At 34.5% G+C, this 13,482-nt stretch overlaps 1 protein-coding gene and 1 non-coding gene across 2 annotated transcripts in view; one reads left to right on the top strand and one right to left on the bottom strand.

Moving 5' to 3' along the window:
- Positions 1-3,323, top strand: part of LOC128246721 (nucleolar complex protein 2 homolog) — a 106,652-nt gene extending 103,329 nt beyond the window's left edge. Inside the window, exons 17-19 of the mRNA XM_052965103.1 lie at positions 131-252; positions 791-898; positions 2,838-3,323. Coding sequence (XP_052821063.1) covers positions 131-252; positions 791-898; positions 2,838-3,081 — 474 coding nt within the window. The 3' untranslated portion in view covers positions 3,082-3,323. The remainder of the gene's footprint in view (positions 1-130; positions 253-790; positions 899-2,837) is intronic.
- An 8,033-nt stretch (positions 3,324-11,356) lies between these two features.
- Trnav-cac (transfer RNA valine (anticodon CAC)) lies at positions 11,357-11,429 on the bottom strand. The gene has a single exon. It is a non-coding gene; the product is annotated as a tRNA-Val (tRNA).
- Positions 11,430-13,482: the final 2,053 nt, after the last annotated feature.

Genomic DNA, 13,482 nt, shown 5'->3' with positions numbered 1-13,482 from the left:
ATCAGTCTTCAATTAAATATACGCAGATGTACTTTATGGTGTTTTTTTTATTAAACCTTATATCCTAATCTTAGAGATTAACCCTAGACAATACCGCAGCATCTCACCGTAGATTCGCCTTTTCCCACAGGTTGTTGACGTGGAACTTCCGGCCATCAAGCGCCGACAGAAGGCTTCCGGTGAGGAGCGGCAGGAGTTCGGTGCCTTGTTTGACACCGACAGCGAGGACAATGATGAAGACTTGACCGATAGGTGAGTAGTGTAAAACTATGGTGCGCCATTCAGGTCAAATGTATATTATGCGACGACACAGTGCCAGTTTGGTTCAACTGTCTACGTAAGTTGTAGAAACAATACGACCACCACAAACATGCCTTAATGAAGACCAATGTGTGTCAGTTTCGTCTTCCAAGGTTGCGGTAAGATCGGTGGCGCACCGTGCATGACACTAACACACATGGAGGAGAACGGTTCTGGTACGAGAAAAAGCAAACCATTGCTTACGCTTTAGGATGATATAATTATGATGTTGTTATATGCACGAAAGAAACGTATTATGTTATGTTTAACTCAATTGACTTTAATTATAATATATATATATATATATATATATATATATATATATATATATATATATATATATATATATATATATATATATGTATATATATATATATATATATATACACATGATTTGTGTACAGACAAAACAGATTAGCCTTTATAAATTGGGTTTTTATTTAATAGCTACGTGGCCACAACGTATCTAAACTATTTATACTTTTTTCAGATTTTTGCCTCCGGAGGAAAAGAAGAAATTACAGAAAGCGAAGAAAGAACAGGCAGGGAAACAGAAGAAAGCGTCTGCTGACGATGATGAGGATGATGACGACTACAGGTAAATATCTTCAGATAGAAAACACTCACATATTCTTTCATTGGGGTCTGGGTTGGTTGTAGATTTCTAGAGATGTTAGAGGACTATTTTAATCAAATAGATAAAGATTTAAATAATATTGAAAACGTCATCGCCTTGATGTTGTTTATTATTACGTTTACTATTTCAAAATGAAAAAAACAGGGGGCATTTGTTCAATTCTGTGACAAATTTTGTTTCTTTTCAAAATGGAAAAGCGCATACATTTTGGTAAAACTCTTGTTATTTTGTCTCTTGTGTTGATATACAAGATAGATAAACTTCAACAATGTAATTTGCGGTACGATACATGAATACTGAAATTATGAAACTTAGTCGGTAAGACATAAATCTAGCTCGTCTGCTTCGTCAGGATATTGTAATAGTCGCGTAGACGTCATCGTCTGCGGCGTCATGCAAAAACTTAAGCTTTGGCCGAAACCAAACAAATCGTTCAGGATATTCAAATGAAACTTGGTACTTATGTTGCCTATGTTGGCTTTAATAGTTATTGCATTATGTCTGTTGTTCGAGTGAGTAAAAAGAACAGACAAGCGTTGACGATCGCTTCACGGTGCACTTGTTTGAACTGATTATTGGTGCATAGGGTTTTTCCAAGATGGGAGTGAATTTATCATTCTATTTTTCAGATTGTCAGATAGTTTTAATTTGTACACTAAACGAATGACAGGCAATCAAAGGGTTGTTCTTATAAATTTTACTTCACAAAATGCACCATCATTCAATTATGTAGGTTTATTTTTAGCTCTTATCAATCTTTGATATACAACGATTTCATAATGAACTCTCTGACGCACTGTTACATTTGAGTCCACGTATTTCCATTTATCTAGGACGGAAATTTACAGCTTCTAAATTATGCTCCAGACACATGTGATATTCAGTCAACGAAATTCGCAAATTTAATGTAAAATAGAGTGTGTTTAAATAAAAAAAGGTGAATGTTTTTTTTCTACTAATTAATGACACTTATATAATTATATTGAAAGCTATTAATGCCTAAAACTTAATGATGTATATAAAATTACATTAATTTTATGCTCATTTTATCGGGCATAAAATGAAAAAGTACATTTAAGATGAGTTTTAAAATCATACGGTGATGACACAAAATTATTCATGTGTTTTATTGATAGGCCATCTTGTATTTGATGAAAGTCGTCATAAATTAAACCGCAACATTAACGGGGTATTTTTAGATATTTTGCTAGGACTATTATGAAACAAAATATAGTTTAATAGTATGCGTTGAACCAGTCCCATAGTTAAACTATGGCAAAAGTCACACCGAGAGGACAAAACCAAGTCAAGCATGATTAGAATTTAACCTTATAGTACTTTTACTGAAGTATTGCCTACGCAAAAGATCTATATAAAATAATTTTGAAATAAAATATTTTGACGATATTTCAAAACTGTGTTAAAATTTATAACGTCATTTAACTAGAACGTGAATATTTTAAGAACAAGCTCATATATTTACTTTATCAAGCTTTTTTCAGCTCAAACAGTTGTCTAAATCTTGTTAGAAATAATCTTGATCACAAGTGTATCCATATAACATCCGTGTTTGTAAAGATTTAAACGTTAACAACATTGACGTTAACAAAAATGACGTCAACAATGACGTCAACAACAATGACGTTAACAACAATGACTTTAACAACAATGACGTAAAAAACAATAACGTGAACAACAATGACGTTAACAATAATGACGTGACGTTAACAACAATGACGTTAACAACAATGACGTTAACAACAATGACGTCAACAACAATGACGTTAACAAAAATGACGTTAACAACTTTGTTAACCTTAACAAAGTTTCTTAACAATCGGACCATTGTTTAAAAAGTGTATTTGTATCGTTCACGAGACTGTTCCGTTCCTGATTTCAGTGACTTTGACAGCGATGAGCTTGAACAACTGGCAGGCTCAGGAGATGATGACGAGGACGAGGAGGAAGAGGAGGACATTGCTATGAAAAATGGTTCTAAGCGCAAGCAACAAACTGGTAATCGTGGCGACGTCGAAGAAGAAGATGATGATGATGATGACGATGATAACGACAACGACGATGATGATGATCTTGAAGATGATATTGTTAAAGACTTCACAATGTCTTCTGATGAAGACGATTAAGCCCTAATAAACCATTGTTTAAAAAACGCATTTAATGTTACCATGATAAATGACAATTTCATTTTTTTGCAGATCTTCCTATTCAGAATGTTTATTTCATAATTTCACCTTGAACGTTCGTTCAACTTGACAAGTCAGCGTTGTTGTGAGTTATAACAGATGCATGTATTTTAATTAAGATGGTTTCTTGAACTATTGTTTTATTAATGCAACTTAATAAATAAATGAATTTTACAAAACAACATTTGAATTTGTTTTCTTAGATTCATGTGCCAAATGAAAAGTAACAAAAGATATCGTAAAATCATTGCCCTACTTTTTCCAAAGAAATATGCCCTACTTTTTCCAAGAAAAGTTTCCCTACTTTTTTAAGTAAATACTTATGCCCAACTTTTTCAAACAAAATATACCCTAATTTTTCCTAACAATTATGCCCTACCTTTTCAAAAGAACACTGCGCTTCTTTTTTCAAGAATATAAGCCCTACCTTTTCCAAGGAAATACGCCCTAATTTTCTAAGGAAGTATGCCCAATGTTTTCCCAGGAAATATACCCTTCTTTCCCAAGGAAATATGACCAACTTCCCAAGAAAATATGCCCTACTTTTTTAAGCAAAATGCCCAACTTTTCCAAGAAAATATTACCTACTTTTTCCATGGAAATATGCCCCACTTTTTCGAAAGAAATATGTCCAACCTCTCTAAGGAATTATGCCCAACCTTTTCCAAGAATATATGCCCTACTTTTTCAAAAAAAAATACGATGTGTACAACCTTTCTAAGGAGAAATATCCAACTTTTTCCAAGGATATATGCCCAACTTTTCCAAGAAGATATGACCAGCTTTTTCTAAGAAAATATGCTCTCCTTTTACCAAGAAAAGCTTGATTGTTTTCGGAATTGAGGTTTTAGTGTTAGGGCACATTGTCCCTGGTTAAAGTTTAAAGGCAAGTCGGGATTTACACTAAATTAATTACTCCTATACCCTTCATTCAATTGATTGAATACTTCACACAGTTGTTTACGGACATCGCACAATTAAGTTACATCAATTTACATTTACTCTTGATACAAATGCTTGTTCCTTGATTGACTTTAAAAAAACATGCTTTTGACAGGCTTATTTTGATAGCTTTAATCAAAGTAAAACCTGGTTATTAGACAGATACACGGACAGGCCGGCATGATGCGTCAAATTCGCCTATGTTATAGAATAAATTTAACTAGGGTTGAACAATGGTGACCAAACTTGATAAAAAGGAAGAGTTTATGGAGAACAGTCATAGGATTGCGTTTCGCGCCCCAAGGTCAAGGTCACTGTTACTACAAATAGATAACTATGGGTACCTACCGGCGTATATGAAAATAACCAAAATACTACAAATAATGTTTATTGTGCAAGAAGTTACAAAATCAGCCTTAACTTGAAAATCACTTTTTACTCTGAGGTTTGAATGTTTTGTCTTCCAAGTACGTTAAGGGCTTTTTAACCTTGTGTACGTGAGTATTGTATTGTAATTGTAATTGTTGATCCAGGCATAGGTTTTACTCAATTAAAGAAATGCGCTTCATGTTTCATAGATGTAATAAAGACGTGATATAATTGTATTGCAAGCTAATAATGCCTAAAAAATAATGACAAATGTATTATTACGGTGAACTTTTATGCGCATTTTATCTTGCTTAAAAATTGAAACGTTTATTTAAAGGCCTAGTTTAAGGAATGTCTGGCATGATAATCCCCTGCTGTGCATCTCCTGCTAATCGCACTGGTGTCACAGTAGGGGGCAATTTCCCGTGTATTCGTTTATTGGCTCAGGGCCATTTAGGGTCCATTTTTACAATGAAACATCCAAAATGCACAGCAGGATACTCAGATTGGAGATCTGATAAGATAATAAGGCAATAAAATTAAGATCAATCAAACAGAGGTTGTGTGCAAATACACGGGTTTGGGGAGTCACTTAAAGAAGGCTTAAACTAGGCCTTTAAGATGAGTTATAAAATCATACCGTGTAGAATCAAAATTATTCATGTGTTTTATTGAAAGGCAATTTAGCCTGTGATGAAAGTGGTCATGACGCAACATAACATGACCTACATCAATTAACGGGGTATTTTTAGATATTTTGCTAAGACTATTCTGAGAAGAAATGTACGTGTTGATCCAGACATATGTTGTACTAAATTACAGAAATGCGCTGCATGTTTCATAGGTGTAATAAAAATTGCTTTCGTGGCAATTTTTAAAACAGAAAATGTCCCTTTTCTACTAATTAATGACATTGATATAATTATAGATATAATTATATTGCAAGCTATTAATGCTTAAACATTTATGACAAATATATCATTACGTTGAACTTATATGCGCATTTTATCGTGCATTGAACTGAAACGTTTATTTAAGATAAATTTTAGAATCATACCATGATGAATCAAAATTATTCATGTGTTTTATTGAATGGCAACCTTGTCTGTAATGTGGTCATGAATTAAGACGCAGCATAAATTAAGACGCAGCATAACCTACATGAATTACGGGGTATTTTTAGATATTTTGCTAGGACTATTCTGTGACGAAATATGGTGACAGTATATGCGTTGAACAAGTCCTATTTAAAGATAAACTATGGCAAAAGTCACACTGAATGACGAAACCAAGTCGGGCTGGAATTTAACCTCATAGTACTTTCACTAAAGTATTGCCAAATGTTTCAGTTTAAATGTTTATTTTGTATGATTTACAACCAAGCCCCAAAACATTGGACCGCTAGTTCAAAGCTGTGTTAAAGTTAACAAAGATATATAATTAGATTGTTGTTAACTTTTAAACGTGAACTATTTAATAGAAGCTCATATATCTAATTAAATCAGCTTAAGTGCAGCTTAAACAGATGTCTCAAATCTTGTTAGTAATAATCTTGATCACAAGTGTATCCATTTTAGTCCAAAAGCAGTTTTAGAATTTAGAAGATTTCAAAGATTTAAAGTTAACAACAATAAGATAAATGTTACTTCATAATCCGCGCATTGTGCAAAAACTGTATTTGTATCGTTCACGAGACTGTGCAGTGACTTTGACAGCGATGAGTTTGAACAACTGGTAGGCTCTGGAGATGATGATGACGATGACGAGGAGGAAGAATAGGACACTGATATGAAACATGGACCAAAATGCAAGCAACAGACTGGATTCATGGCGACATCGAAGAGGACGATGATGATAACGAATACGACGATGATGATAACGAATACGACGATGATGATCTTGGAGATGACTTTGTTATAGAATTCACAATGCCCTAATAAACCGTTGTTGAAAAACATAAATAAATAAATGATAACACAGCTAATGTTACCATGATAAGTTTACTTTACAATTGCATTTTTTGCACTTTTTCATATTCAGACTTTATTTTACAAACTCACCTTGAACGTTCGTTCAACTTGATAAATCAGTGCTATTAGCAGTTATAAAGGATGTATGCATTTCAATTTAGATGATTTATTGAACTTTCCTTTATTCGTGCAACACAAAAGAAATGCATTTTAGAAAACAACATTTGCATTTTTTGTAACATATTTTCATGTTCCCAATGAACAGAAAAGGGTAAAGAAAATCTCAAAAGCGTTGCCCTACTTTTTGACAGTGAAATATGTCCTACTATTTCCAAGGCAATATGACCTACTTTTATAAGAAAAAATCCCCTACTTTTCACAAGGAAATATGCCCTACTTTTTCCAAGGCAATATGACCTACTTTTATAAGAAAAAATGCCTTACTTTTCACAAGGAAATATGCCCTACTTTTTCCAAGGAAAGATGTTCTACTTAGAAATTTGGAAATATGCCCAGCACTCCCTTATTTGTGCTCGCCGTCTTTTCATGGCAAATTCAAGTTACAAATTAACATGTTTAAACCAATCAAACGGAACTAAATATACAAAGAGAATAATAGTTTTATTGCGTACATCAAGACGAGTGAATACGAATGTCCAGCTGTTGCAGTTTATGTATGTTTTGTTCATAATTTGTAGCATTTTTTAATTGATCATGTCGGGGGCCATCTTGGTAATGATCGTTTTTTACTGAATATCATTCATTCTTTGGAGTTAATGAACTATCCTTTTGAAGCACATACATGTTGCTATAAAAGAACTGTAAGACAAGGTATATATGAATAACTAGTAATAAGTTATAATGCTAATTTGTTGCCCGGTACCCTTTTGGTGCTAAAGAGTGCTCGGGGACACCCGAACAGTTTCGCGCAGATACTCTACGATACATATTGGTCTAACAATATTTCACTAAAATGCATTTGACGCCAAAATCGCAGTTGCGTCTGGCAATTTATGATCTGTATCCGTACGTTCTCCATTAAACCAGGCCCCTGACACTCGCTTTTTTGTCGTTGATAACATGACCCCGTCGTGACAAGAGGTTACCTCAAGTTGTATGCAAAGAACGAACTCAACTCATGACTTCAAAGTGACAATTTACAATTACATGTTTAGCTCGACGATTCGCAGAATAATGAGGCTACTCGCCCCGGCGTCGGCGTTGGCGTCAACGTCGGCGTCCGATTAACGGTTTAGGGCAGGTTGACATTTGAACTAATAACTCCAAAACCCTTCATTCAATTCACTTAATACTTCACACAGTGAATCAGGACCATCACATAATGAGGTTAAATAACTCCATATATTATCCTTAATTTAAATTATGTCCCCTGATTGACTTAGGAACTTAGGTTAAAATTTAGGGCACGTTGTGTCTTGTTAAAGTTTAAGGGCAAGTTGGGATTTTCACCAATTACTTCTGTACATTCAATTGACTGAGTACTTCACACAGTTGTTTACGGCCATCACCCAATTAAGTAACGTAACTCCATATTTACTCTTAATACACATTATGTTCCTTGATCAACTTTTTTAATAGTTCAGCGGCGCTGTTTTTTTCATTGCTTCTGACAGGCACATTTTTGTGTTTTTAACAAACGTGAAACCTGGTTATTAGATTGATGTACGGGTAGGCCGGCGTCAAAATCACCGATGGTATAGAATAATTTCAATTAGGTTTGACAAATCGTGACCAAACTTATAGAGTTTATGGAGACCTTTCATTGGATAGTGTTTTGGGCCACGAATGTTAAGGTCAAGGTCACTGTTACTAAAATAAGAAAATTATCGGCACCTACCGGCGTATATGAAAATTACCAATATAGTACGAATACATGTTAGTTTTGCAAAAAGAATCAGTCTTGATTTGAAAATGGCTGATTTCTTTAAGGTTAAAATGTTTTGTCTTTAAGCGTGTTAAGGGCATTCTAACTTTGTCTACGTGAGTATTGTATTGTAATTGTAGATCCAGACATATGTTGTCCTCAATTAAAGAATTGCGCTTCATGTTTCATAGGTGTTATAAATTTGCTTTCATGACAATTTTTATATTTTATTTGTTCTTTTTTACAAATAAATGAGATTAATATAATTGTTTTGCAAGCTTTTAATACCTAAAAATTAATGACAAATTGACACATGGCTTCAAAGTGCTTGGATGGTAAAGCATGAAACATATATTTGATATAACCCTGACGGTATATAGCAGTGCCAGTGGTAATTTCAAAATATTAATGACATTTTATACGCTGACCTACGGTGTAAAATCCGACTGCTGTTATCGGCACCTACCGGCGTATATGAAATTGACCAACATAAAAAGAATATAATTATGTTTGTTGTGCAAGAAGTTACAAAATCAGTCTTGATTTGAAAATCTCTGTTTACTGAAAGGTTTGAATAGTTTGTCTTTAAGTACGTTCGGGGCATTCTAACTGAGACCGCCTGTTATATTATTAATATATAAGTAATACTATTTTAGTGCTAAGCCAGGGTTATACAAATAATTATACTGTCACAAAAGCAATACATATTACATTTTCAGATTTTCTAGCTCCAGGGATGGTTAATGCACAGATTCTGATTACATTGATAATAAAATCCGCTGGACTGACATATTAATAACATTCTTGATAATAATTTTAATATGAAATATCAGTAGAAAAAGGTCGTGTTTGTCAACAAGTCGCAATTCTTTGGTCGCGATAAATATCTTTAAATTTTAAATTATCATTATAATAACTTAACTTCATGAACTGATTGTTCTCATTGAATTTAACGATGACGAATTGTCAACTCTTCTGAGGCTGATAATTGAACGGGATTTGAAATTAAGATAAATAATTTATTATAGATGATGTTTGTTGTACGAGTTAGAATGCTCCTTTTTCAACGGTAATTTTAAGTTTCGCCTTATACTTTGATATGTTAACCTTCTGTATCATCATCATCATCGTCGTCGTCGTCATCGTCATCATCATCATCACCACCAGCACCACCACTAGCAGCAGCACCACCACTAGCAGCAACAACAACAACGAAAGTGTGGAGTAATTTTTGTAATTTTCAAAGAAAAACTTCTCTCAGGTTAAACCCAGGGATACTCAAGTTCACTTACATTCCCGAAATCACAGCTGTAGATATTGTATTAAACGCGGATGTTTGCCTCAAAAAAGGAAATATCTTGAAATTATATGAATGACTTTGGAAACAATTCGAATGGGGTCTAAACCCCTTTACCCTGCTTTGGGCATGAATCCCCCATTCTAAAAGCCCCAGCATTTTTCTGGGTTGACAAAATTCAGCTGTAATCAGTAGTGTTATAAAAGTAGATATATAGTTATGTTTGTTTCTTTTGTAGTAAAAGTCGTAGTAGTTCAAGATAGTATAGCAGTAGTAACGGTTTCTGCTACAGTAGCAGAATAAACATTAACAACAGCAGTAGTAGTAGGCGTGGTTGTGGTGGTGGTGGGGTGGTGGTAGCCATGTAGCCAGCAGTAAGACTTGTATGTATGGACGAAGAAATGTTCTGAGTCGGACAGACAAAACACGGTGGTCAAACAGGCAGAAATATATATACGATAAAGGCTGTGAAAATGTTCCCTGATACGCTACTCCCTTATTTGACCATACTCATTTTTCACAAACATTTGTGAAAATCGTGATCACAGTTTTCAAAAATTAACAAAAATTGTGATTTTGTGAATTGACTGGTCCAACAGAGCAGCGCATCTTCCTGATCAATAACGTGAAGGCCGTGGGCTCGAGTCATAACCATTCTTGGTTGTAAGAAGTTATATCACTTAGTCAATTATTTGTTTGTATAACAGTTTTTAACAGCATCAAACAACCCTATAGGCTATAGTATGATTTTTATACAAACGATTGGTCAAGAATATGCCGGGAATGATAATGAAACATCGAAACCGGACGAAAAGCACCTAACTGTATGGTGTGTTGAACAATTAAAATCTAATTTCAGCAAAATGACCCATAAATAAACCAGTTTTCTGATAGCTCCATTAACCTTTATTCAAATGTGATGCCTGGGGACTCTTTATCATTTTGGTATCATTTGATTGCTGATAACTTATATGTAAAATATATTACCTAATGTGCATTGTACATACAATTAATACAGTTTGTATTTCATCTGAAAACGGGGGTAAAATGCACTGCCCGGCGGTCACGGCCCCTACCCCTCCTCCGTAAAATCGTCCAAGTTCACTTTTTATTTTAATGTAGGAGAACAAGGTATTAAAATACGCCCAAAATGCACCATTTCGTCATATAAATTGTTGACAAATTTTCTTGGGAGAATATCCCAAAAAAACCATGCCAACACTTTAACCCAAATAAATTTCGGTTCAGGGGGAGGAGCGCAAGTCAAATCATAACGCCCATTAGATACGCCCCTCTAACGTTAAACCCTTGTTTACGCCCCTGAAATACCTTTTTTCTTACATTTTCTTTTACCGCTCATCTTTCCCACTGGTACCCACACGTCACTTGGGTGTCGCTTACTTTGAACGTTTATTGTTAATATCATTAAACAATTATTTGCAAAAATATTTAAAATTTACATGTATATGTTTTTCAACAATAACTTTTTCCATGATAACAACAAAAACAATAAAGATATTTTGAGATTTTGTATTTTGTTTATGTAAGGAATAACCTGTAGCATGATATTGTTCTTACATTTAAATGTCATATCGACAGAAAATTTACAAAAGAAAATATATGTGCAATAATAAGTCAATTTACACTTACACCAGATCACTTTAAAACTAGCATTCAATGTATCTAATTATTGGCTTGTGTTATATCTACTACGCCTGCGGAACAATTAATAAAATAATGAAGAAAAAAAACTGGTTCCGCTGGGGCTCGAACCCAGGACCTCTCGCGTGTGAAGCGAGCGTGATAACCACTACACTACGGAACCCGCTGTATGATTAGTTGAAAAGATAATTTATAAACTTTTTTTGCGGTTATACACCATTACTAGTCTTAACATAATCATATTTTTTTCTTTAAACGAAGAAATAAAATTAAAGTGTACATACAATAATTTTATATTTTACACTTTCAAGTTTTCAATGATGATACATATATTAAGATCAATACTTATAATTGTATTAAATTGTCGTATTGATGATGCAACTTCATGATGTAAGGGAGGAAACCGCTTCAATATAAAATACCGAACATCACACAATTGTTAGTTCCCTTTACACTGTCGTCAATCCCTGACAATGAAAAATAATGTGAAAACTTTCTAAATATACAAATATCTTTTTATTTCAAATGATTAAAAAATTGCAGTACCATTGTACCATACTGATATAAAGTAATGTTATTTTCACCTTTCATTATTTAAACTGTTTTTAGATGTCTTATAACTGACCAGGCACATGTCTACATGTGTGTCTTCTCTTGTGTGTGCTTACATGTGTGTCTTCTCTTGTGTGTGCTAAAGATAGAACACTGAGTTTAACAGACAGGTACATAGCTGAGGGAATTTACAATAAGCCACTCCCCATTTACTGGCTGCCGAGGCAGCGATTGTTGCCCATTTAACTGGCCAGTGTGTGTGTGCATACCACGTGATAAATTGCTTATTATTTGGCTACTTTGTACATTTCATTTGATTGGGTAAGGTGGTAACTCAAGCATTACATTTTACTTATAACGATATTTCTATATCTTGTGACGTTGTTTGTCTCGCGAATATATGACGTTGTATGTACAGGCACTTGCACACGAGGGTAGCTCCCTGCACATCATTTTCAGAAAAAAGACGTGTCGATTCGTCGACAGCCGGAAGCTGAGTGTTGGCTAAAATTCAGGCTAATCCTTAAACAAGTAAATGGTGATCTATAATTGACTGTGTACTGTAGGTAAAATGGCGAACAGAAAATGCCCCGATCAGCGAGAAGAAAATGTCTTATTCTTATATGAAATCTTACTTGGTCAAATCGAATTCAATGTGTATGAATGGAAAATATGTTAAATGTGGTGGAACGCAGGATGATAATTGTACATATTTTCAGAAAAAAACTATTATTGTGTTAAACCTTTTATTTTAAGACAAAGTAAATGACCATGACCCTTACAGATTTTCTGTTTAAGTTTCTGTTTCTGTCACAAGTTTTATTAGTTTATTCAATAGCATTGTAACGGTCCGCTATAGGCGGCGGATGTGCGTTACGCTTCTATGCGCTTGCTAGAAAGCTCAACTGTTCTGTGAGGCATAGTAAGTTGGAACCTCAACAATATTAGAGAAAGCTCTGCTTTCCTGATGGTTAATATTCCGTATAAAACGTAAGTACGTTCATGCATTTGGCAGCTCCAATTCATGGAGAAAAGAAAGAAGAGAAAGAAAATAATGCCCTGCAAGCATGTTCATGCCTAAGCCGCCATATACTTCCTAGCGGACCACTCGTCGACCATGATGTCGCACGTGGTTTTTGCTTGTAGATTTTGTGATGACCTTTTTTTTAACTACTTCCGCTTGACATTCCAAGAATTCACAAATTGTCGCCTGACTGGTGTATGTGTCATATTAAGCTTTCTTCCGTGTTGGTAAGTTGGTAGAAATAAGTACAATACACAAGTCTATAGGAGGCCTAAACAGGGTAGTATGGGGAGTCATAAGCAAGAACAACACTTTCTTGCCATCTTTCAGCGTTATTGCTTCGTCTGAGGTCATATTTCCTGTTAGAGTTTCATGACTGCCGCTAGTGTCGTCTCTAGTGTTTTCGGCTATTTGTGTTGAAAAAGTAGCTGAGTGGCTCGTGATAGAGTTCAAACGGATGGAGGTTAAGCCGGTATTCACCTATACTTTGCGTAGAAGACACTACCTAGAGCCCACTAAACAGTACATAGCCCAATGGGTCTGTATCGAACATAATTATGTATATCTGATAAACTCAGTATATCAGACTAATATGCTTAGTGTATGTGTCTTATATGCTCAGTATGTAAGTCTCATATGC

The sequence above is a fragment of the Mya arenaria genome, chromosome 9, assembly GCF_026914265.1.
Source record: "Mya arenaria isolate MELC-2E11 chromosome 9, ASM2691426v1".
In the NCBI taxonomy this organism is placed as follows: domain Eukaryota; kingdom Metazoa; phylum Mollusca; class Bivalvia; order Myida; family Myidae; genus Mya; species Mya arenaria.
Note: the sequence above shows the minus strand (reverse complement) of the source record. Positions and strands in the feature narration are given on the sequence as shown.